Source organism: Strix uralensis, chromosome 6 (genome assembly GCF_047716275.1).
Source record: "Strix uralensis isolate ZFMK-TIS-50842 chromosome 6, bStrUra1, whole genome shotgun sequence".
Taxonomy (NCBI): Eukaryota; Metazoa; Chordata; class Aves; order Strigiformes; family Strigidae; genus Strix; species Strix uralensis.
The window spans coordinates 9,574,832-9,599,101 of record NC_133977.1 but is presented as its reverse complement, the minus strand read 5'-3'; the positions used below and the strand labels follow the sequence as shown (position 1 = coordinate 9,599,101).

Genomic DNA, 24,270 nt, shown 5'->3' with positions numbered 1-24,270 from the left:
GATTTTGCATAAAAAAGGGCTATACTGTTAACTGTAAATGTTACAAAAAGTTTAACAGACTAAATATTTAATGTGACAGGAAAAGTGCTTTGACATAGACTTCTCAGGAGAAAACAAAAATATTTGGAATACAATATTACTTTAAAAGTTCAGAGACAGTAAAGCATGATTTTTCTGTACTATAAAATGAAAACCAAGCCAATTTCATCTTGGCTTGTGGCACTTACTGCAAAAGCAGGTGATCTGCTTTGCTACCATTACAACTATGTTGTGTTTGTCTAACCCTCCAGGGATTTTTTTTCTTTCTCCCTCTGGTAGAAGGATCATCTGTCCTCTGAGAACCACATGGAATTAATCCAGACCAGCAAACCGCATCTTATAGACTGTGGTTATGTTGGGATATAAAAGGAAATTACAAAATTTAAAGGAAGCTAAAGAAAGTTCTCTACAAGCTGTTCTCTTGGGATGTACAGTTCCTCTAAAGTATTTTTAGTACTAGAAGGGTATTTAAGGATCTAGATTAATACCAGGATGTATTATGTATCGGCTGAAGCTTGTGTAATTATTCATAGCTTTAACAGGTGGACTTTTTTTTTTTTTTTGCTATTGTGTGGGGGTGCCTTTGAATTTCTCATGTTTCCAAAAAATTTATTCTTTTAGTCGATTGATAGTTTCCAGATGACATTTGCTGGATTGCTGACCATTAGAGTATCTTTACGTTTGACTAGAAAGGTGATACTTTCCTATGTAGGAAAAATGACAGGTTTTTTTCAAATAACTTCAGCTTTTCAAATATTAACTATTTGGGTTTTGAATGGAATAATTTTTTTAAGATTGAAATGGTTTTGTGCATATTATTTTTTCATTTGAAATTCTGTTTTTTCTTTAGAAAATTGTCTGATTGGAAATGCTTGTCTGGTTTGTGACTTGTGTTCCCCAAGTGGATTGGAGTTCTTGGTTTAATAGCATAAAATGGGCTATAAACTTGAACTCCAATCTTCCCCTCTGTAAATTCATCTATGACACATAAAAGTAACTTCTTGCAGTGGCTCTGATTTCTCATTCTGTTACATCCTCTAGACCGTACATGTGTTTATTATAAATCTTCCATTAAAACAGTTCTATGGTTTTCATAAAGAAAGGAAAACAAGGCAAGAGAAAACTTGAAAAAAAGAATTCAGAGAAAGGGGAGCTGTAATTTGAAAGATGCCCCCCCCCCCCAGCTTAAACCCTGAAACAAACAAACAAAAAAACCCCACCTGAAATAAAGGAGTTGTTGATCAAGCATCATGACAGCACTCACAGAGGATACCAACACTATGCTTAAAGAGTGGGCAAACAGCTGAATCATGGATTGATAGAGAGGAGGTTCCTCAGTCACTTCAGGTTAATTTCAGCTGAACAGATAATTGCCATTAGGTGCATATGTGGAGCTCACTGGCTGAATTCTGCAGTATTTGAATACCTTAAAAAATTACATCTCAAACACATCTGGGAACTTTTGAAAAATGTTACCTTCTTTTCTTTTGGAGAAATATTGGAGAAATTAATTTTTCCCTAATGTCTGAGACATACAGGAGTCAAAATAGGAAGGGAAATAGGTAATTTAGCAGGAGGTCTGTTTTTATTTTACTGCACATGGTTTAATCCAGGGGTAGGTCATTCAAATGTTCTTAGATCATAATGATGAGAATTAAGTGATTAAAGGAGATTATGTCATTAAGGAAAACAGCAGAAAAAGGAATATAGGAAGGGTAACAGAAGAGGGAGGGTGGGGAGGCTTAAGAAAAAAAAAGCAGTCTTCATTTTTAAATGTCATCAGTCTTGCTTTCTTGTTTCTTGTCCGGTGATCTTTTCAATCCTTTTATGCATGGGTGGAGGTGGGTGTGGATGGGTGTGTTTGAATATTCAACAGGAACAGCTGCTGGATGACCCTGAGAGATGGCCCCATTAGCTGTACGTGCTTTTCCTTGCCTGTGCATTGAATCTTAACAATAAGCAGACCGAATTCCACAGTTCTTCAGGACCTGTTTACACAAAGCTCTTAGCTGGAATCTAGTGTTGCCTCTCTTTTCATATATAAGCCATACAGGAAAAAAACCCCCAAAACATATAAAAAAACATTTTCAAAGAACATAAAAAAACTGCATATTATAATAATCAAGGCTTTATGTGTTTGGGGCATTAAAACAAAAGACAAAAATAAAATTTAAAAAAGCCTAATGGGAGATACTTTTTTACTTCATATTCAAATGTGTGTTCTGTATTTGGACACTTTCTTTTCTATTTTCTTCAGGCAAATAACACTTGACAGACAGAGGTTCATGTAGGGTAGTTCCTTGTGGTGCATGGCAGCACTAGTTTCTAGAGTGGTTTCCTTCCCCCATATTTACTGACTATGAGGCTTAGAATGTCTCAGGGCTCCAAGGCTTGACTTGCAGAAACTCTACCTGATTCACGGTATTGCAGTGTGTGTATCTGAACCTGTTAACTTACTCTGTGTATCTGTGGGGTGCTTCATACGCTGCTCTTGTGATAGTTGCAAAGAATGCAGCCAAGAAGTGCAGTGTCCTCTACAGACAGTCTCTTGACTCTCTCTTGTTCAGTGAGGTCATCTTGTTTCTTGTTTCATCTGTCACGTTCTCAACAGTTTTCAGTATATTCCTCCAGCTTTTCTGACTATTCTGTATCTGTATTCCTCTGTTGAAATACAAAGTTCTTCTCCTTTCTGCCCTCCCAAATTGAAAATTAAGCATTACTCTCCATACTTTATCTTTTCTTCCAGACACTCTATTAGAAAAAGCTAGAACACTTGATTTTTTTCCCCATGTGACAATTTAGACTTGCCCCCTGCTGACCTTGTCAATGTGTTCCTGATTTCTCTTAGCAATGAAGAGCAGTTGCATGTGTAAGTGATAGATTTTCCTCCTCCAGTGAGTCATTTCATTTTGCCAATTGACTGCACTCTGTAGTGCTGGCTATTAAATGGAGGTAGGTAGGTGCAGTTGTAAGGCACAGGCTCTTTACAGCAGAGGCTTCACGAGATGTTTCTCCGAAGTAACCAAAGAGCGTTTCCTGAGCATGACCACTGTACCACAGTCTTTATCACTTCTCTTTGCATGTGGGAGAAGTTTCCTTGAGCAATGCTCACCCTGCAAAATTGTGCCCTGTTCCTGCCTGCCAGTACGGATGTGCTGTGTGACTCTGATCAAGTCAGTTTGCTCAACTGTGGTGCACATCCCCTACCTTAAATCTAAAAGGATCACTTTTACCCAGCTTTGTAAAGTGACCATCTGCTTTTGTAACAAAATGGATGTTACTTGCTCTGTTGGGAATTTTGAGCGTTAAGATTTAATATCCCAATGATCTGAATTGTATATACATACATATATGCTTTCTACTTTTGTGTTTGTCTGTAAAGCTGTATTTATTTGGAAAAACTTGAATGAGAAGCATCCCTGCCTCTTAGAATGGCACTAAGTTAGACCTGCTTTCTCTAGAAAGGCAGATAAACAGAATTTTGCTCCGACTGTGTTCAACTTCTAGTATTGTTTAAAATTATTGGATATTGGACCTCTGTTTAAAAAAAAAAAAAAAAAAAAGCCCTTCCAAAGATATTTTAATCTTTAATTTTATGGCAAGATTAAAAGCAAACCTTGAAAATTGACACAATTAAATACAGTTATATATTGCATTTTATAATTGTATCCTATATACTGTTTATAACTTAGTTATATACAAAGGTCAAGACAAGATTTGCATTACTTTACTTATTTGGGTATTTCTCTAGCTATAGGATTAAGGAGGAAAAATTACAAGAATGTGAGTAAAAGAGAATTATCCTTAACAGGTTTGGGTAAATGGAAATGTAGTGTAAGACAACTTCTTCAAGCTCAGATATGATAGTTAATTGGGAAATTCTTCAGGTACTAACAAAAAGAAAGGTATAAATCTCTGAAACATATTATATTATTGCTATTTAAATCTTTTTTGGATAGCCACTACAAAGCAGGTCCTTCACTGTAAACATATTGGAACAGAATGTACTTGCTTTGCCTCCTGTTGGCGGTTAAGGGAAGGTGTTACCTTTCACATCATTCTATTAAATTTGGACTGGAACTGAAGGGTTGATGTAAGACTTAGTAAAATAAAGAGCTCTAGTATTTCAGAGTTGTTCCCAAGTACACATAGTTGTCCCCCCATGTATTCATTTGTTCTTGTTTCTCTTTTCTAGGAGCTTGAGTTGCCAAAGGATTACCCTGCATAAAAATCTATTTTTCTCTTTTGTTTGCAACTCTGTTGTAACAATAATTTCACTGACTGCAGTTGCCAACAATCAGGAGTTAGTTGCAACTAATCCAGTAAGTGAAAGTATGTTTGGCAGCCTTGTTGATTTTTATGTGTAAAACTTCAGCAACGCAGATGAGACATGAATAGTTGATGAAATGTTGTATGTAGCGAGGTTAAAATGTTCTGTAATGATGTATCCATGTTACGTAGTAGATCTGTCTAACAATGTTTTGGGCATTTCGCATTTGAGGTTTTGAAATAGTAATAACAGTCTAAGAGACGGAGCATACTGAACTGCTCTTCTGAATTTCTACAAATCACTTTCTTACGGAAACAACTGCAAGAAAGTAGTGTATTCTAGATGATGTCAGTGAGGTTGACAGTTGAATTCACCAAGGAAAGGCAGTAAAAAAAGCTTTGGGATGTGTTTTGGATCTGTCAGCCACTTTCCTATGGCTTTCACTTTGCCATCTTCAGTTGAAAGGAGAAGAATTAATTTCTTTTTTTTTTTTTTTTTTTTTGTGAAAGAAGATAAAGCTGACTCTTATATTCCAAAAGTAAAAAGCAAAGTAAAAAAAGCTGTCCGTTTGGGTCTGATTTTTCTCTCTCTCATTTCCTGATAATACTGGGGTAAGTGTGAATCTGTAGCCTCTCCCAAAAGGCTAGGAGTTATAGCAACAGAAGAGCCTGAAAATGAAATACACAAACAAACAAATCCTTAACTATGGCTTTATTTTAATTTAGACCTGGATGATAAATTTTAATTCTGTGAAATTTATGGCAAAACTCCAGAAGCTGAATCTGAATAGTAAAAAGATAAATTCTTTCTCCTGTAAAAGCTCATCGAAGTGCTGGAAAACAGGCTTCAGATAGCTACTGATAATCATCATCAAGTGAGTTAGGTAGCAGAACATGGTAAAACAATATTTATTTTTTGGTTTGTTTTAAGATAAGTGACAGAAATAGATCAACCAAACACAGCAATTTCAGGAGAAAAAAAAAAAAAAGATCTACTGTATCCAAATCTGCAAGTTAATTATTGCTCCTTTTTCACAACGTCACATTCTAGTCTTCACCATAAGTTATAACATTTCAATTGAAGAATATCTTTTGAATGAAGCTAAATACAAATACATGCCAACAAGAGAGCTTCATCCCAGAACCTACTATCCCAAGTTCTTAACTGGCCCTAAGTGCAGTTATAACTAAGTTAAAATTGGAAGTATTGTAAACATTTTAAAAACATTATTCATTCTCTGGAGTAGTTATATGTTGTGATTGGTAAAACTGAGAGGGGATTACCTTCATCAAAGTACATTTTCTTCTGCGGTTACCATCATATAATTTAAGAATTCCATATTGATTGGAACAGTCAAATGTGGCAATATTTGTAATAAGGGAAAATATTGTTGCAGCTTTCTGCCATCATGCTTGAAGATCTCAAGGTCCTCATTGTTTGAATAATCAAAATACAGACTCAGTTACCAACTTTTTTGTCACCATAAAGTATGGAATTGTAATTCCATGAAAATTCTATTTAAAAAAAGAAATGTAATTGTAGTGAAAAACAGAATGAATATTAACATTTGACTCGAGCGGTACTTTTTCCCATTTTGCAAACAAGGCTCTGAGATTTTTGCAGCTTAAAAATTTATATCTTACTCTGCTTTTTTCTGCAGGTTAGCTGCAAAGTGTCACAATTCATCTACCTGTACCTAATGGGTTGCAACTACTTTTGGATGCTGTGTGAAGGCATTTACCTGCATACTCTCATTGTGGTGGCTGTTTTTGCTGAGAAACAACACTTGATGTGGTATTATCTTCTTGGCTGGGGTATGCAATTTCATGTTCTGTATTTGCAGGCCAATACCATCTCTTCCTCCTTTTCATGAGATTTTGAACATCTGTACCTTTGCTTCTCTGAGCTGGTATCTTTGAACAATGATGACACATCCCTCTTCTTTGTCTGTAGTGTTTTAACAGCCTTAGAAATATTAACGTAGGAAGTTGTATGTACCTCTATCTTTACTGAAAGAGAGATTATGCATTTCTGGAGTCAGGAAGCGACTCCTCCTTTGTATAGAGAAAATAGTCTCCTATTATAAAAAAGACGTTAAGAAGTAATTATTCATTGTTCCTCATCTCAAAGATGTTTATTCAGGAATGAATGTTTGTTTTCAGAGAAGTCTCGCCATGTCTAGGGTGGAGGGTCAGAACTGAGTTAGAGATGGCCAAGGATTTATTTTTCCAGCAGTTCCATTTGACCTGTATTGTTCACTAAGCAAATACAGAATAGCTGTAGCTGAAGATCTCAAGTAATATCAATATCAAAACTAACAAGCCAAACCTGGTCATTTCAGATAATGCACAACAGCACATTCACAAAGAGCAAGTGAGGGCTTTCTCCTCAACTTCAGTGTATTGACACATTCAGCTGTAACGTGACTTGGTACCTGGGTCACTAGCTGTCCCACTATGGACACAGCTGAGATGTGGTTAAAAGATCATAGGTGCTCAGCAGTTTCTGAAAAATAGGTACCACCAGAGTGTCAAGGACCCCAGATAACTAATTTGCCTATCATTTTAAAATTTTGATTTCCAGAGTTATGTTTTGCAGGTGACCTTGTTTTCTGAATACCCAGCAAGTATCAGTGAGGACATGTCAACACTGTTAATCATACTGTGAAAGCTATGGTCATATATACAATTACCTTTTTAATATTGCCTACCTATTTAGCGTTATTGCAGATTGCAGTCTGAAAAACATCTGTGTTAATGAAGATTGATTGTTGCATTCTGAAAAGTTATAATTTGATTTGCCTTTTCTTTCTATATGTTGGTATGAATTTCCTGGCAAAACAGTGGGAATAAGGTTTCATACGCCCCCCTCAGAAAGAAATCTGAGAATAGAAGTGGAATTGGTCCCTGTTACTTTATTTGCTCTGCAGGTGTATAGTTTGAATGAGGTAAAAATACAGAAGATTCCTGCAAGAGACACAAGTTTACTTAGTTATTAGCCAGGTTTACATGTGAAGACAACATTGTTTTTTCTTCACAGGTTTTCCACTGATCCCTGCCTGCATACATGCGGTTGCTAGAAGTTTATATTATAATGACAAGTAAGTAGCATCTCAACTTGCTTTCCAAAACTGTTGTATTCCTCTCCCCCCCCTTAAAGAAAATATAACAGATAATAAAATGCTAAATATTATTTTCTTTTCCTGTTTGTTTTCTCTAGTTGTTGGATCAGCTCTGATACTCATCTGCTATACATCATCCACGGCCCTATTTGTGCTGCTCTGTTGGTAGGCATTTTTTATTTGTTTTTGTTTTTTTTTTTTTTATTTGTTTTCTGACTGTTCTTCATGGGCTTATGTAGTTGGTATGAGCCTAAAGCTAACATTTAGAGGTCACTGTCTTCACAGGACTCTCACTTAACCAGTAGGTGCCTTAGACACACCAGATACACAAGTCTTGGCCTTATTAAGGAGCTGTACCTCTGCTCCTTTGAGAAATTCAGGTTTCGCAGTGTTGATTATCAGTCTGCTTAAATGCTAGTGACAAGGAAGGACTAAATATTACCTGGAGTACTGGAGGGCCACGTTGAAATCCCTCCTTTAGCTGAGAATGCTTTCTTGCTTCCCAGGCCATTTGCCAGGTTGACCCTGGCGTCACTGTGCTAATGTGACCAAAGAGCTCCCAGACTGGACCTCACTGAGGTTCAGAAAGAGGGCTCTTGAATGTCAGGACTGATGTTCCCTGTGGGTGGGAATACAGGATGGAAAGAAACTAGAGTAGGCCTTTGGGAAAGAACCAGTGGGAATAGTTCTGCAAGTGTCTGTGACTGCCCCTGTTCTGATCCTAATCTAGCAGTGGGAGCTTTGGCCACCAGGGTATTGCAACTCCTCTGCTGCAGGGGTCCTCATGGACTCTTAGAGCACAGTGTTCTGTTTTACACTCCAAGTTAATGCCAGCTCTATTGCGGGAATGTTTGCTACTGAAGACATTAAATTCTAGGTAAGTGACTGAAGACACCACTGTATAAAAAACAATGTTGTACTTCAGTTATACTAGGACTGAATTTAACCTATGCAATTCAGTCAATAGATTATTGCTAGATAGAAATAGGTGCATAATAAAAGAAAATACTAATGTGTACCTACTTATACAACTATCTAGATAATTAATATCTATGAATGCATAATGCAGAGAATGCTGCAGTGTAGAAACATTCTCTATGTGACTGGAATTAGCTGCTGACTATATATTACAGTCATCCCTGTTAATTGTACCAGAAACTTCAGGCTGATCTGGCAAAAGTATTGTATACATGTCTGCTGACTTTTCTTACGGCTTTTCAGTTCATGCAAGGAAATTCATTAAGAAGAAAACATCAAGTATCTTTTTGGAAATAATTCCAGTTTCTGATCTACATGAACTTCCTCTTCTGTTAAATTGTTAATGAATATTTGTGGAGGGCGTTCTGTGCATAGAGAATTCTCTCTGAAGATCATTGCATAAATTCTGTGGTTCTTGTGACTCCCGTTTTCATTCGCACTGAAATTAGCTGGTGAATTTATATTTTTGAAGATTGTGTTGATACCATGACACACCTGAGGTCATTGGCATGGGAGGCCAGAGGCAGTCCCCATGAAATTATTGAGATCCATGGCCCTTGGGATGTGAACTATTACTGATAATATCTTGTCCTGTTAGTCAGGTCTGCCATATATGTTCATGTAAAGACATTTTAACTAGTGTTCAAATCTGTAAGCTTGAAACCAATTTTAAATCATTTCAGTTTTTCTTCTTTCTAATTTACACAGAAGATGAAATCCTGTTTTCACAGAAAGGGCTAGGGCTTTTTTTCCCACTTCAGTGGTGCTGTATTTCACCCAGAAAATGTATGTAATAACCTTGTGGGTTGTTACTTCCTTTGTCCAGGTGTCTCTTCACAGATATATCACTGAAGTAAAGCTCTTTAAAGCTGAAATATAATTTGTATTAGTCAGAACTTGCTTAAATAACAACAGAAAAATTTGTGTAAAAGTTATGAGACTATACCATCTTCCATGAAATGACCTCATTTTAGGATGTAAGATAATTTTCTCCTTCCCAGCAGTGGCCTACACAAAGTCACACTGAAAACAGTGGCAAGACTCCTACTGATTTCAAATGTCCTGGATGAGTCCCAAACTGTCAAGTCTTCTTTCCATTCAAGGCAACACTAAGAATGTGCATTGATTTTACTGGAGGCATAATAATCGCCTCTGCATGGTTGGTTTGGGCAGAATCTGGGTCCATTCTCTTTGCAGTTTACAAATATGTATACCTTTGATATTCCTATATTTTTCATGAGCTGTCTGCAGGTGTTTCTCTTGCATTTTTATTGCTTTAGTACAACCACTAAATTTATTTGAAAACTATGTAGGAATAACAAAGGATAAACACAACTACGCATCTTCCCTGTGATGTGAAAGTACCTTAAAGGAGTAGCTTTCCTTTCTGGTAACAAAAAAAAGTAATATGTCAATTCAGAAAAGACAAGCCAGGGATAAAGACATTAGATGAAATGCATGTGTTTAGGCTTTGTGAACAGAACCCTCATTTGCTTAAGCAGCTTGCTTGCCAGATACAATTTCCACACTTTACTAAGCATGACCTGCTTTAGCAGACGTTCAAGCAACAATATTAAACTGCAAATTAGATAACGAGGGAGAAGACACTGTTACTACTTGCAGAAGCAAGATCTCAAAGAGGATGAAGAAGACTGTCAAGTGGGTGCCAGGGAGAATTGGCAGAAGCCAATGGGAACTTGACTCTTGTACATCACTGAAAACACTACAATTACATAAAGTTAACAATAATGCTGCTTTTACGGTCCCTGTTATTACATAACTGTGGTCAGATCCCTGCCAAAGAAACTGGAAATGGGAGCAGACGTAGGTTGCATTTTGATTGGAATTGTCTTCAGTTGACCGTTTAATTACAACTGCCTAAGCAACCACAATTAAAAAAATAGCGTGGGAATGAAACAGTAGAGGGTGATGTTAGTTTTTACACTAGACAAATACTGTTCAAAATGGAGGAGAGGAAGAAAAGCAGTGAGTTTGAATTTTAGTGAAAGCAGTAGTGATTTCAGTGTAGATTTCAGGTGTGCCAGTGCACTAGTGATTTAGTTTGCATTGGTCCCACTGAAAGAGTAGATTTTGGTTTAGTTATGCCATTATTTACATAAATAATATTACATGCATATTTTGCCCTATACCAATGTTATGTATTAGTGTCTTAGACTGACAGCCTTTTATAGATGCAAATTCTTTTAGCAGAAGTAGTAAGTGTACTCAGTGAATGTGTGCTAGAAGGAAGTTCAGGAGCTCCTGACCTTGTCCTGAGGGCAGCCTGAAGTCATTAAATAGGTCAGGGGCAACTTAGGAGTTTAGAAGTTGAAGGCTTAGCATTCGTGTACTCAGCCTTGGGAATGTCTGCAGGCCAGATATAAAACTTGTTTTCATGAGCACATACAGGTGTTCTACCCAAGCAGGCTAAGATCTGAAGCTGCATAACTATTAAAAGCACGCAATGGCTACCAGCTAGTATCTAAGAATATCAGTTTACTGAGCTGAGAATGGTCTGTTTATATCATCCTAAAGAGGAATTTAAATAGTATTTAGACTCACATGCTAATAAGGATTACCATACTGCTTAGTACAAACTCAACATGGAGAGAAGTCGAAAAATCGGGGACCTGAAGAGAGTTTAAATCAAAAACTGCAGCACCTGTTGACTTCTAAGCTAAGTTCACAGCTACTCTCAAGGCAGAACCTAAATGCTACTAAGTTCCCAGTATAGGCATCAACATTTCTTTTTATCTAGGATTGCCTTGTCTGCCTTTGTTTCCATTTTTGTTCATTCGCCCAGTTCACTTTTCAGGTCACTGTGGAGCTGCCAGTATTTTACTATGTGTTCATACTGCAGCTAGCACAGCAGGACTCCTTCGGGGCTTTGCAAACCATCACAGTCAATTTGATGATAGTATATATGTGAGTAGTTCCACTGGCCTAGTTTTGCTTAAATGTAAAAATCTACTCACTACCTCGCTAAAGTCAAGAGCTGTTTTCATCACTTTAAGAATTCAGTTCATCCTGTTCTCACTGTATTTGTGATGGAAGAGATGATACACATCAAAAATTGGTGCTGCATACTTTTACTGACATTCATACCGTTCTTCTCTGTCCTCTGCTTTGGCTCACTGATCTCTTCTGTTTGCCCTAATATCCATTTTCAAACTCTTCATGTGCTTATTTTTGTGCTTTTTTGGTTTTGGTGGATAAGTGGAACAATTAAAAAAATTAAGTGCATTTCAGCATGTTGTAAATGAAATAATTTGCTGGGTGGTATTCTACTCTTGGGTGCTGCGACTTTCATCTTCGGTTAGCATTCAGAGATAGTGTTATAGGAATTGGCCACACTACCAAAACACAAAAGGGCTGAAAACTCTGTGTTTGAGACATGTTGATGTTGAAGTAGTGGATTTGAGAAGGATTAAATTTAGAACTGGAGGAAGGACTTATTGTCTATGTGTACTATAGGAAGTTGGATGAGGATCGTGGGCTGCATAAAATCAAAATAAATCCCTTGAGAAAGAATAAGAAGACCTTGGTTGCTTAAACAAAGCTTAAAGGTAGCTGGAGACTTCCAGGAGAAATTCATGTAGTAGTTTCCTATGTAAAACAGTTTCCTGTTAAAATTATTTAAATAGCATGTAAGTTGAATAGAAATAACATCACATATCTGTCAAGGGCCTTGTTGCTATAACAATACACAGCTGTTTATCGTTAAAATCTCAACTGACATGGAAGAATTCTGCCAGAGTTGTGGAGGACATGGTGACACATGTGGTCTGAAATGGATTCCCTGTTTGCACTTGTCCTACGGCGAGACAGAGGCCTCCCCCTAGACCAGGAATTCCTAGTCCCTTTAGAAGGGAGCTGTCTGTCTCCTGGCTTATTCCCCTGCCTGCCCTTTTGTCTCTAGGTAGTTGTTAACAAGGACAGACAATTATCTGGAAGAAGAGGATGGGACTAGACTCTAGGTCTCTCCCTTCCATAGTGGATCCCCTGAGCAGTTGTCTTGCCTCTGTGCTCTTGGGCAAGGTGATGGGACTGGCTGAGCTCTCAAGGTCTCTTTTAGAAGATAGAAATAAGGGGCTGCCATTAGTGCATGATAGATGAAAGTACGGTTTCATTCTGACATTGCTGTTGCTCTGGTTACTCACATCCTGTTGGGGAGCAGGGTGTGTGTATACACACATATATGTGTGTGTGTGTGTGGTTGCTTACAATGAGTGGTCACACGCTGAAAGATATAGTCTCCATAGTTTTGATTTCAGTTTGGAAACTGAATGAACAGATATACACTACTGTTAACAAGAAAAGCCTTAATAGCTATGAAAATAATCAAGTTCAGTAGTGCATGAGAATGATATAGAGCATCATCTCAGTCCTTGCCCCATTTGCAGTTCTGCTGAATGATTCAAAAATGCAACCATTGGCCACTGAGAATGTTAAATCCGCTGTTTGTCTACATGAGTATACAGCTCCTCACAGCGGCATTTTGCCTGCAATTCTATTTTTATTTTTTTAAAATCTGGGGTTTTTTTGTTAAATTAATATTTGAACAATAAAAAAGTAGCTTTTTGAAGAACCATATTTAAACAAAGAGGGAAGAGTGTCATCCTCTTTCTTGAGCAACCTAAGAAGACATAATAATTTTTAAAAACCTAATCATTCATCTATGTACTGTCATTGTGATGGCAGAAAGAAAGCTGTGTGGATTGTTAATGTTGGAAGACCGACAGGTTATCTGGATGGACGTTTGCTTAATAAGTTAGAGGAATGGATGAGGATGTTAGATGTTAGAGCCATATCTCAGTTACTGAAAGGTGTTTTCAAAGAGTTTTAACTCCTGTTTAGTGTACAATCACAATGCTATCCATGTGGTATGAGCTTTCTTGAGTTGTCTGGTTTCTAGTATCACAAAACGGTGTGGGGGATTATTTTTCAGACTACCTTCAGTGTCCTTTCCTTTTCCGACAGGTGAATCTTTTCTTCCTGCTAAACATTGTTCGTGTGCTCATAACCAAGCTGAAGGACACCCACAAGGCAGAATCCAACCTGTACATGAAAGCAGTGAGAGCGACCTTGATTCTGGTTCCACTACTTGGCATTGAATTTGTCCTGTTTCCATGGCGACCAGAAGGCCGGATCGCTGAGGAAGTGTATGACTATGTGATGCACATCCTTATGCATTACCAGGTAGGTAGCATTAAACAGGTTTTGCTCAGTTGAGCTAGCTAGCAGTTGGCATGTGAAGCAAATGAAAGAGAAATGAGCGTGTTAATTTCATTTCTAAAGACCTTATAAATGTCTTTTAACTTTCTCATTACACTGAATTTTCATTTCCTGAAGTAAAGAAACATAGTGGTAGATAGGTGGCCCAATACATTTTAGTAATGTGTTTTTAGAAATCACCAAGTTTAGATTTGTTCTACATTTTCTTTGTTATTTTTATCTGAATTTTATCAGGAACCAATTATCTCAAACCCGGAAAAACCTATATGCATGTGAAATAAAGCAGAATGTTTTAATTTTTATTTTACAGGGTCTACTGGTGGCTACAATTTTCTGCTTCTTTAATGGAGAGGTAGAGTAACAGTTTTTAATATATTTATAATACTTTTCCTATTTTATATATTTTTGGTTTATTTCAGCAATTAAAAAGATGGTAATTTTTAAATAATTTTAAATTTCTAAATCTAAATTTGTCAGGTAAAAAATAATTAACAAAAAATAATCTGACTGCCAAGAGCAGAGCTTGGGAAAGACTATGTTATCATTCATGGCATTGTTAAGTTCTTTAGGGCTGACTCTTTTGTGCTGAGCAATATAAATGTCTCTTGATTACGTAAGGAATTGAAGACACTGGTCGCTTTGATATAAATTCTCAATAAATATCATATAAAAGTAAAATGTAATTCACTACCCAGGAGGTATATTTGTCTATGTTAGAAGCTCTATAGCATCTGTTATCCTGGAGAATCACTGTATTTGGTCTCTCTGCAGCAGGAATAGAGCATATTGCATACATGCTGGGGTACTGTTGTGTTATGACAGGTCTTTGGGAAAATTTTAGGCAGAAGTTCGGAAAACTCTTTTTTCACACAGCTAAAAAATATCATTCCAAAAGTCAGAACTTGTCCTTGGGTCAGAAATTTGTGTTGAATACAGTGTGCTTTTAAGAAACCATCATCGGTCAATTCCAAGAACAAACTTCTTTATTCTTAAGTTAGAAGATTTCATTATTTCAGCAATATATAGTACTGATTCTGTTGAAGCTAACAAGCTTTGCTGTTTTCTTGAATAGATCCAGTAACTCTGGAGTGCACACAGTGACTTTCTAGAAACTCTGGCCCCCAAGCTGTACTTCAGAGTACCCTTACAGGGCCTTACAGTGTCAGAGATCAAAGTGGTATAAAGGCTAAAAAATATGTATATGCAAAATTTTTAATATGGCTCTTGCTTGTAAACACCTCCCTCTTCCCCTCCTGTCCCGCCCCCCCCCAAAACCACAACCAACAAATAAACAGAAACATCCCACCAAAAAACTAATTGGTACTTTTCCAACACTCTTGGCAGACGAACAATTACAAACCTATACTTATTCCTCCACATCTGTTTGTTTGTTTGTTCTACATCTAGTGCAGTTGCAGTATATGGCAGTAAGGAGATGTGTAGGAGTAACCAGCTGTGTTCATGTGACTGAACATTTCTTTTATCAGATGTTATAAAATTGTATCAGTGTGCTTATGTTATTGGACAGTAGTATTTATTTACAGGTAAATATTTGGCTAATACTAGAATTGATTCATGCAGACTGCCCTTCCTTGTCTTCCTAAGTCCAAAGCTGACTGAGTTGCAATGAAACTTCCATGGGGTTTCAAGGTTTAATTTTATTCCTCCCAGAAATGTGTGAGACTCAATGATTTTTTTTTTAATTTCTTTTTTTTTTAATTTCTTTTTTTTTAATTTCTTTTTTTTTTTTTAATTTCTTTTTTTTTTTAATTTCTTTTTTTTTTTTAATTTCTTTTTTTTTTTGCCAAGGAGGAAGAAAGGATGAAGAGAGGCTTTCTCACAGTTTAGTGGACATGGGGCAGTGGTTTTGATCTGGTTTTAACATAAAGTAGATCCAGGTTCAAGTGCCTGCTTATATATTTGATACAAAGCAGAACACATCATTAAGTGTTCTGAATCTGATTTAATCACTTGCCCATGTTCAGCATTGATATTTCACACACTCTTTCCCTTCCAAATTTTGTAGTGCAGAATGCCTTCTAGAAACAGATATTTGGAAAAAATCTGACAAAGAATTTGCTCTGCTCCAGTGCAAAATGGGGGTGAAAAAAACCTTGAAATCTCTACAGTTTCTGTGAAACAACATTGTCTGCTGCTCAGTTCTGCCTTTTAATCCTTGTGCATATTCTGAGGCTACTTTATTACTTAAACAAGGTGACACCCTAATTTTAAAATATAATGCAATCAGTAAGAATTGTATCCGTTAATATTTCAGTGTTACAAACTCATATTTTTTACATGCTCTTTTGCTGTGTAAGAAAAGAAAACCTGAGCCATCCCACTAATTCAGTATCCCAAATTCACCATGGGGTGATCAGTGGTAAAAGATAAGCTCTTCCACAACTCTTACAAATGGTAACAGATTAATCACTTCTTGAGCAGTTGCCTTCAGGATAATGTTAAAAGGAGATTTAGCCATTTTAACATTTATTAATTTAGGCATTTAATTTTTTAGACCCTATGCCTTGACTTTATCAGTTAAACATACATGTCTCCATTTGCTCTCTATAGAGTGGAAATTTATGCTTTTTAAACCAATTTTGGGTTCATTGCTTCAGTGACCTTCATTACACCTTGTTCAAGGGATTTATTGCTTTATGAACAACTGTATCAGTAAGGAAATCCATGGGGAGAATGACGGTGTAGTTAGAAAAAAATGTTTGCACAGAAAAAAGAAGTGTTTTCTTTGTCTACTAAAAGATTGTGCTCCTGGCATGTGAGCCTGCAGGCACACGTGTATTCTGTTGCCGTTATAGTCTGTTCCTGTCATACCAATGCCTGAACAACTGAACAAAGCCTGCAACTGTGGCTTAGCAGTGGTGTACAAGATGCTTCTTTATCATCATCTGTCATGGCAACACCTCATTAGACTGTACAAAACGATAGGCATCAGAGAGCGGTGATACATGTGTCTGCAGCAAGTCTAATGTTCAAAGGTGAATACTGATACGGGAGTTGACACCGACAGTGGGGCAAAGATTTTTTCAGTGGGATATTAGCAATGAAAAATGCTAAAAGCACTAATTTCTTTCTGTCGAAATCTTATTTCCCAACTGCTACTCTACCTTTTAATGTCTTGTATACCAAGTCTCAGGAGCCAAACCCTGTTCAAGTGGTGGCTTGCAGGCTGCCACTGGCAAAAAAGGAAATAAAAGTGGTTTGCCAGCAGAGAGCTCTAATGAAAAGAAACTGAGAAATGTAAGAAAAGTAGCTGGTATCTCCTGCTGACTGTAGCCAAGGAACATCTCCAGACTTCTTGAGCAGCGCAGCCAGGGATGGTCTGTCAAATCCAGTTCTAACAGGCACTGCAGCTCTTTGTCCCAAACCTCCCGCAGACAAGGGCGTATATGCAAACCCTTCATCTCTATCTGCTGTGCCAGGGCTTCCCTAAGGACACTCACATTCTGCTTATGTCCTAGCATCTCCCCTTCCCAACTACCTCATCATGTTTTCCAGTTTCAGTTGGACTAGACTGGCTTTGGGGGTGACACAGGCTGCAGTCAGAAAAGCTTGTCCCAGATCTCTGATAAATCAGTAGGAAGATTCCTATTGATCTATTAATTAGAGGTGATAATAATGACCTACATTATCCATGTAAGGTTCGTGGGGTTTGTCTTTTTTTTTTTTTTTATTCCTTTCTTTCCAGGGGTCTCTAGAAATGTTGCAGTAAAGATTACGGTCTCAGGCCTGCAGGATTATACGATCCCTTTATCAGCAGGCGAGGTTGTGTTTTGTTTTTTCTTCTCCTTGTTGGCTACTGAGCTGTTTAATTTGTGCTATATTGAACATTAAGCTACTAGCATGTTAAAGAGCTGATTGGAAGGAGCCCTTCATGAAAACTCATCAAAAGGGCTATTACTAACTAATAAGGTGAGAAAGTAACAATCTTCCAGCTGGAACTGGCATCTCTATTAATGACCAAGAAATACAATTATATTACATTACTTTCTTTCATTAAATGCATTGATTAATACCCTTTCTTATAATAAGGTACAAAGTGCTACTCCTCCTAAGCTGAATTTACAGCTCTGTGCAACTGCCCAAAGCTGAGGAAAGAGTGATAAAAGTTCTGTTTTCACTTCATGGGTGTTGTTAAACAGTATAATTACTGCTGAAAATTAGCTGTCGTCTTGATTTTTTTTCCATAATCTACAAATGATTGATTGGACAGTTTAGAGAAGACTGAAAGACAGTAATAATAAATGAAAGCATGTAACACCCTACCAGAAAAGACATGTAGTAGGACAGAGGTGAAATACTGATCAGCAGGAACAGGGAGGCTTTGGGAAGAATGCCAGAAATACATGGCTTAGATAAAAATGCACCAGGAGCATGATGGGCACTGAGGCAGGCACAGAGGAAACGGTGTTTGCCCATACAGGAAACACTATTTATAGCAATCTGTCACTGGCCAGAGAGCAAACTAAACAGCTTGTTTTTTTCCCTTGAAGTAGCCCAAAGGCACTTGTCTTGCAGAGATGCTGATGGCTCTCTGGAGCTACGGGGGCTGAGATGCTGTAAGACTGGTTTACAAATATTATTAATAATTGAAAATAAGACAAACAAACAAGTGTTACTGAAGCAACCAGGAGGAAGTGTGGGAGAGGACCTGAGTGTAAGGCTTTTTTGCAACTTGGCAAGTCTAGTTTATTTCCCAGCTCTGCTAATAGACTTCTGTGACCTTGGTTAAGCCATTTAGTTGCAGTTGCTGGCATTTTCCCCTCTCAAGCCCATCTTGTCTAAAGTGAAAATTGCTCAATATATAATTTTGTGTGTGTGTGTGTGTGTCTACAATAAAACACTAATCTTACTGACGTAAGTGACTATGGAAAGGAGAACAAATGGAACATAGCTTAGTGATATGCACAGATTGATCAATATGATTTAAAAATAAATTCTAAGCTTCCTTTTTAGAAAAGATGGAATTTTTGAATATGCCTCTTCTCTTGGCTTTATGAGGGATTACAGGAAATGGATTCAACCTGTGTGAAGATTTAAGGCTATATATTGCAAATTAATTAATCAAAAGCTTCCTGTGATGAAACAAGAACTTTCCATTTAGACTCAGAAGAAATACAGAATTTTGATATGAAGAGCGATAAGATCAGATACTCGGAAGTATTAAGACACTTGATTTCTCTTCAGTGTTTGTAGATTTATGTTTAGATATTTTGAGTGGATTGGAATGGTTTTATGAACAAAGAGCATCTCCTTTTCCCTAAAATGCTTTCTTATGTTACTCAGTTGATCCTTCTTCCCTTACCCATTTACATTTTCTTTGTAAGGATTTTAAAAAATGTGAAGTTCTCCTTTTAAACAGAGGATTCTGATACCGGACTGCAGGAAGTCTTAAAAATTACATCCCTTTTCTTCTGTTTATTTTTATTTTTCATAATTAAAGCCAGAGTAAAATCAGACAAAAGAAGCCATTGTATTAGGAAAATGTAAAGCTAACACAAAAGAAACCCTGAAGACATATGGAAAATCCTAAAAATATTTACCCACAATATGAACATTTAACTGGGGGAATCACTGTTCACTGTTTAGTTCTTTTGTATGTAACAAAGTGAAATGAGGGTCATGCTTGTGAATGAGGCCTGTGATTTGGGGTGCATTTCTTGAAAGTCAGCGCCTTGCCCGTCAATGCAGGAATACTTTGTGTACAAAGTTTTGCTGAAAAGATAATTAAATATTCATGATCTGTGGGCAGTTTTATTAACATAAAAAAGATCTCTTGAAAAAGCAACAACAATAGCTATTACCATTCTTAGCATTCCTCACCTGGCATTTTCACTGAAAGACTAATTCCATGTGAATTTCATGAATGTGACACTTCATCAATCCAGTATGCACAGGTGTTTAACCATATGGTAGGAGAGGAAGGCTATGATAAACATAACATCCTCTCAGTGGAGACATGTAAACCAGCTGGGACCTTCAGCTATTTTGTCAGCTTTATTTTTAACCCTGGTAGAAATACGAAGTTCAGGAAATTGTCCTTCTAGTTGTTTGATTAAGATATAGTCAGAAATTAAGAAAGGCTTTCTTGTGCCAGAACCATAGCAAATGTAAATTGTGGTTTGTTGAGAGTATAAGAATTTACAGCTGCTGAGGATGTGGCCTTTTGAATATAAAGGTGAATAGAAATGTCATTTTTCACCTGTAAATCTGATCTGTCCACACAGGACTTCAGTTCACAGGGGAGAAAGCAGAAAATCATGTTGCTATTGCTCCTCCTGTAATCTGTGCTTTTCCTGAGCAACTAGTACACTACAGTTGTAAAATGGAATTATTTCACACCAAATTTGCCAAAGAATAATGGCTACTTAGATTGTAAATCTTGCAGAATATCTCATGTGACAGATCACTTGTAGGTACCCTGATTTTCCAGGACTTCTGAGCCTTACTGTCTAATTTGCTTAGGCACATTTATGACACTCATACATGAAAGGATGTCAGTGATATCTTTCCAAGTGGTTTATACGTATTTCTTCTTGTTTTCTGGCATAGGTCCAAGCTGTTTTGAGAAGACACTGGAATCAGTACAAAATCCAATTTGAGCACAGCTTCAGCCACTCGGATGCTATGCGCACCGCTTCCTACACTGTATCATCAATCAGCGATGTTCAAGGCTACAGCTACAATCACGACTGCACCAGTGAACATTTAAATGGGAAGGGCTACCATGACATGGAGAGCGTTGTTTTAAAAACTGAAAAGCTGTATGGTTGACTGCCAAAGGCTCAGCATATGCCCGCGTGCTTACCCTTGTGAACTCCAAGTTTGATTTAACGACTTCACGGCCAGAAGATTTTTACCTAACTTGGGACATGTTATTCTCCTGAATGACGCAAACTAAACCAACATGTTTTTAATACGTATGTATATATTTGCATATATACATATGTTTGTGTTTCTGTGTATCTATATAGTATGGACATCTGTACATATATATATCTATATGTGCATTTATATAAGGATACAAACTTTGCCTCTTCAGTTTCTACTGTGTAGACAAAGTTGGCAATTTTTTGTACAAAGGGAATCAATGAAGGATTTCTTATTTTCTTGGAAGTTTGTATAAGACTGTTACGTGTTGAAGCCACTTCATTTGCCTATAGAATCTTTAGAGTGTAAATACCATACTGTATTGTCTTAATTCAACCTAAAACAGGACAAAGGAAAATGATCAAAGTAGGTGCAATAATAACAATAGATTGGCCAGGTTAATTTTGAGTCTAGCATTTGACTGTCAAAAAAGCCCAACAGGTAGTCTGAGATAACAGAGTCAAAGATATTGATGGTTGGGTTTGGTCAAAGATATTGATGGTTTTGTTTGGCCAGTCTGTTTTTTCCACTATTTTAAATCAAGCATGGAGACACCAGTGCATAGAGACACTCTACTTCTGTTCAGCAATGTACTATTTTACAGCAAGCTTTGAGCAATTTTATTTTAGCTACTTTTGCATATTCAGGAGTGTTGTCTCCTCCTCAAGTTTATGGAAGTTTCTTATTGGCTTTAACTCAGACAAGCTCACTGAGACCTTACTGCCAGAAACAGTAGTAACCTGGATAAATGTAAATCCTTCCAGACACAGATACATAATTGAAGCTGATGGAACTTCACCATGTGCTTAAGGAATTTACTCAACTGGGAAAAGATCATGTACAGAACTTGTTGTAGTCATGTTGTTTTGTTTTATTTTAAAGTATTTTCCTAGCCATATGCTTCATAATTTATTCCTTCATTCCTGGGGGAAAGTTTTGATTAATTTTGTGGCTTTTTTTGACTGAGAAAAGCATGCAAGACTGAACGCAGTGCAAATGACATACTACCTTTAAAGCCAGTGTATGAGATTCAGACTAATCAAGCAAACTAATTTAATTGTCATTATTTGGAAAATCCAATATAAAGTTTGTCTTATAAAGGTTCAGAACATTATTGATTGAGAATTTTAGTATTATTTTGGAGTGCTTGATTCTGAATCTCTTATCTGTTACCTAGCTTAGAACAGTACTTTATGAGTTGTTTTTTTGGTTTTACTGGTAAATAAAGGTCTTGCTGAAAATGAGGAGGTTGTCAGGAAGGTCTTGAAAAAATGTGTCCTTATAGCAATTTATGTTTTTGTAAATCTTTAACGAAATCATAGTTTTCTTAAGTGAAATTACAAAAATGCTCAAGAATGAGGGCATGATATGAGGTGAGTTTAGAAAATTCTTACTAAAAATCACAAAAGTAGAAAAAGGTTTTATTGGTTTATTTTGCAGATAAGTGGGGAAAAAACAAAACGAAGCAGAAAAAAGTAGATGCTGGAGTTGATGGACTATTACGCTAATTAATGTGTGTCTGGTGTATGTAAACCAGTCAAAAAAATGAAAGACAGTTCTTTCTGAGACCACTTCATTTTTAAATACTTAATTTTGTATATGAACAACTTGATTTTGACATTTAAACAATTTTGTAAGTAGCCTTTCTGTAAGCTTCATTAGCATCTAGTTAATTTGCTGTTACAGTGTTTAATGGGTTATGAATTCATAAGACTTTAAATGCTTTGTATTTAGAAGGAAAACATTAGGAGGATGCGGTAAGTTCATGCCACTTGCACTTTTCTGTAGTTTTTTACAGTTCTTATGTCTGGAGTTTGAATTTAGGCAGTGTTTTATTAATGTTTTAGTTTCATAATATAGAATCTCAGCTAGAATGCACAAATCAAGATTTCTGTTCTTTGCAAGGCTGTCTGGTTGATTGGAATGATTTGAAAATCAGTTGGATTCTGAATAGTGTGGAATCCAGCAATCGGGTGTCACAATCTCTTAAATTTTAAGAATACAGTCACAATATCTGCTACAACATGATTAGAGGTTGGTTACTACTCTGCTTGCTGATCTATGTAGTGTTACTTGAAATCTGTGCAATGTTCTGAAAATATTAGTGGTGCAGAAAATCCCTGCTCTGGTACAGCAGCTTTAAACTTGGGGGACCAGATCATCAACTGCTATAAATCTGTCTTGAGTCCCATTTTCAGAATCAGTGGGTACTAGCTGAGAATCAATGCCCAGGCAGGTATCCATCCATCTAAAAGTGCTCTGAAGAAGTCCTTTATGGCATATCAGATGACTCTTTCAATGATACCTGGTGGGTGGTTGTAATTAAAACATATGTGATGGTTTAGTGTGATACAGTATTAGATTTTGAATTAAGCTTCCTTCTCAGCTAGGCAGTTCAAATTTAATAGCCTACAAATTTTTATCATTTAATGCAAAGCTCTAGTTGCTAATTGCTCCCTGGCCTCTGTCAGAGAAACTTGCAATCGTAATTTAGGAGGGAAAATTGTTTTTCCACAGAAATCATCCTACTTCTAGGTGGACATGCTTCTAGGCACACATCTGTCCTGACTTTGGAAAAGAAACACACATCTAGCTGGATGTGCAAGAAAATGTTTGTGGCTGTGGAGGGTTACAAGGCGTAGGACAGCTACATTGTCCCCCTCCTTATGAGGTTAACTAACCTATTTCCAATTTTGCATTGGAAAATATAAATTCCCTATTTTGTCTTCCTACCTCACCTTTTTCAGTTCCTACACAACCAAGAGAAAGGTCTGCCTCTTAAGATGTTTTTCTGTCACAATAAAGTAAAATCAAATCCTTATGCTGATTTCTCATGGCTTATATTCTACTTTACAGAATATTGTTGTAGTCCTTATCTGTATTCTCCGGGATGGAAGTAAACTCTGCTTTGGTGGGACTGTGAGACTCCTTTGAACATGCAAACAGTTATTTGTTATTATTTGCTCTTTATTTTTTTGTTATTTAGTGAGGATTTATTGTATTGATCTACAGGAGCTACAGAAATACTTGTCTTATATTTGGTATCTGTAATACCAGCATGTTAGTCTTCTATGAGAGGGAATGTTTATTTTTAATGCTACTGTTTTCAATTAATAAAATGCTCCATTGCAGGGTCCCCTCAGTTGTTTGTTTGTTTTTTCAATGTTAGCATTTATGCTATGTATTTTTTTCATTGTGATGATCTACTACAGCATTTGGCTGTAGAAATGCTGCAACATGTACTCCTTTTCATGTCATGAAACATTTGGGCTGGAAACCAGGCAACATTCAAGTATTGTACTATGTAAATAAGATTAATAGAAGCGATAGCATTGTATTTATTGCTTACACTAAGAATGAAATGGAAAAAAATGTGAAGTTAATTTTTGGTTGTTCTTTATTTTCACTTTGTTCATATGAATTATCATGCATTTTAATTGCTGAAAGAAGTATTATGTTTGTGATCAATAAAATATTACATTTATTCAGATCTCTTGTGCTGTAATATGGATACAACAAAGCTGATCTAAACTAGACTTTCACAGATGTGTGAAATTATTAACTGTGTGTTAATTAAATATTAATGCAGAGAGAAAGTCATTACATAGAGTTACAATTATTCAGTTTTTAAGTATTTATTTAATACACTTTTAATGCATAGTGCTATTCCATTTCTGGAAGAAGCTTGCATAGATGACTTAATATAAGTTATTTTAAGATTATTTACTCAAAAGCTTTA

At 36.6% G+C, this 24,270-nt stretch overlaps 1 protein-coding gene across 1 annotated transcript in view; it reads left to right on the top strand.

Moving 5' to 3' along the window:
- CALCRL (calcitonin receptor like receptor) overlaps positions 1 to 24,021 on the top strand; it is a 67,027-nt gene extending 43,006 nt beyond the window's left edge. The window contains exons 7-13 of the mRNA XM_074872667.1: positions 4,235 to 4,361; positions 5,970 to 6,123; positions 7,349 to 7,409; positions 7,529 to 7,595; positions 13,389 to 13,607; positions 13,954 to 13,995; positions 20,214 to 24,021. Of these exons, the coding sequence (XP_074728768.1) occupies positions 4,235 to 4,361; positions 5,970 to 6,123; positions 7,349 to 7,409; positions 7,529 to 7,595; positions 13,389 to 13,607; positions 13,954 to 13,995; positions 20,214 to 20,435 (892 nt within the window). The 3' untranslated portion in view covers positions 20,436 to 24,021. The remainder of the gene's footprint in view (positions 1 to 4,234; positions 4,362 to 5,969; positions 6,124 to 7,348; positions 7,410 to 7,528; positions 7,596 to 13,388; positions 13,608 to 13,953; positions 13,996 to 20,213) is intronic.
- The last annotated feature ends 249 nt before the right edge of the window (positions 24,022 to 24,270 follow it).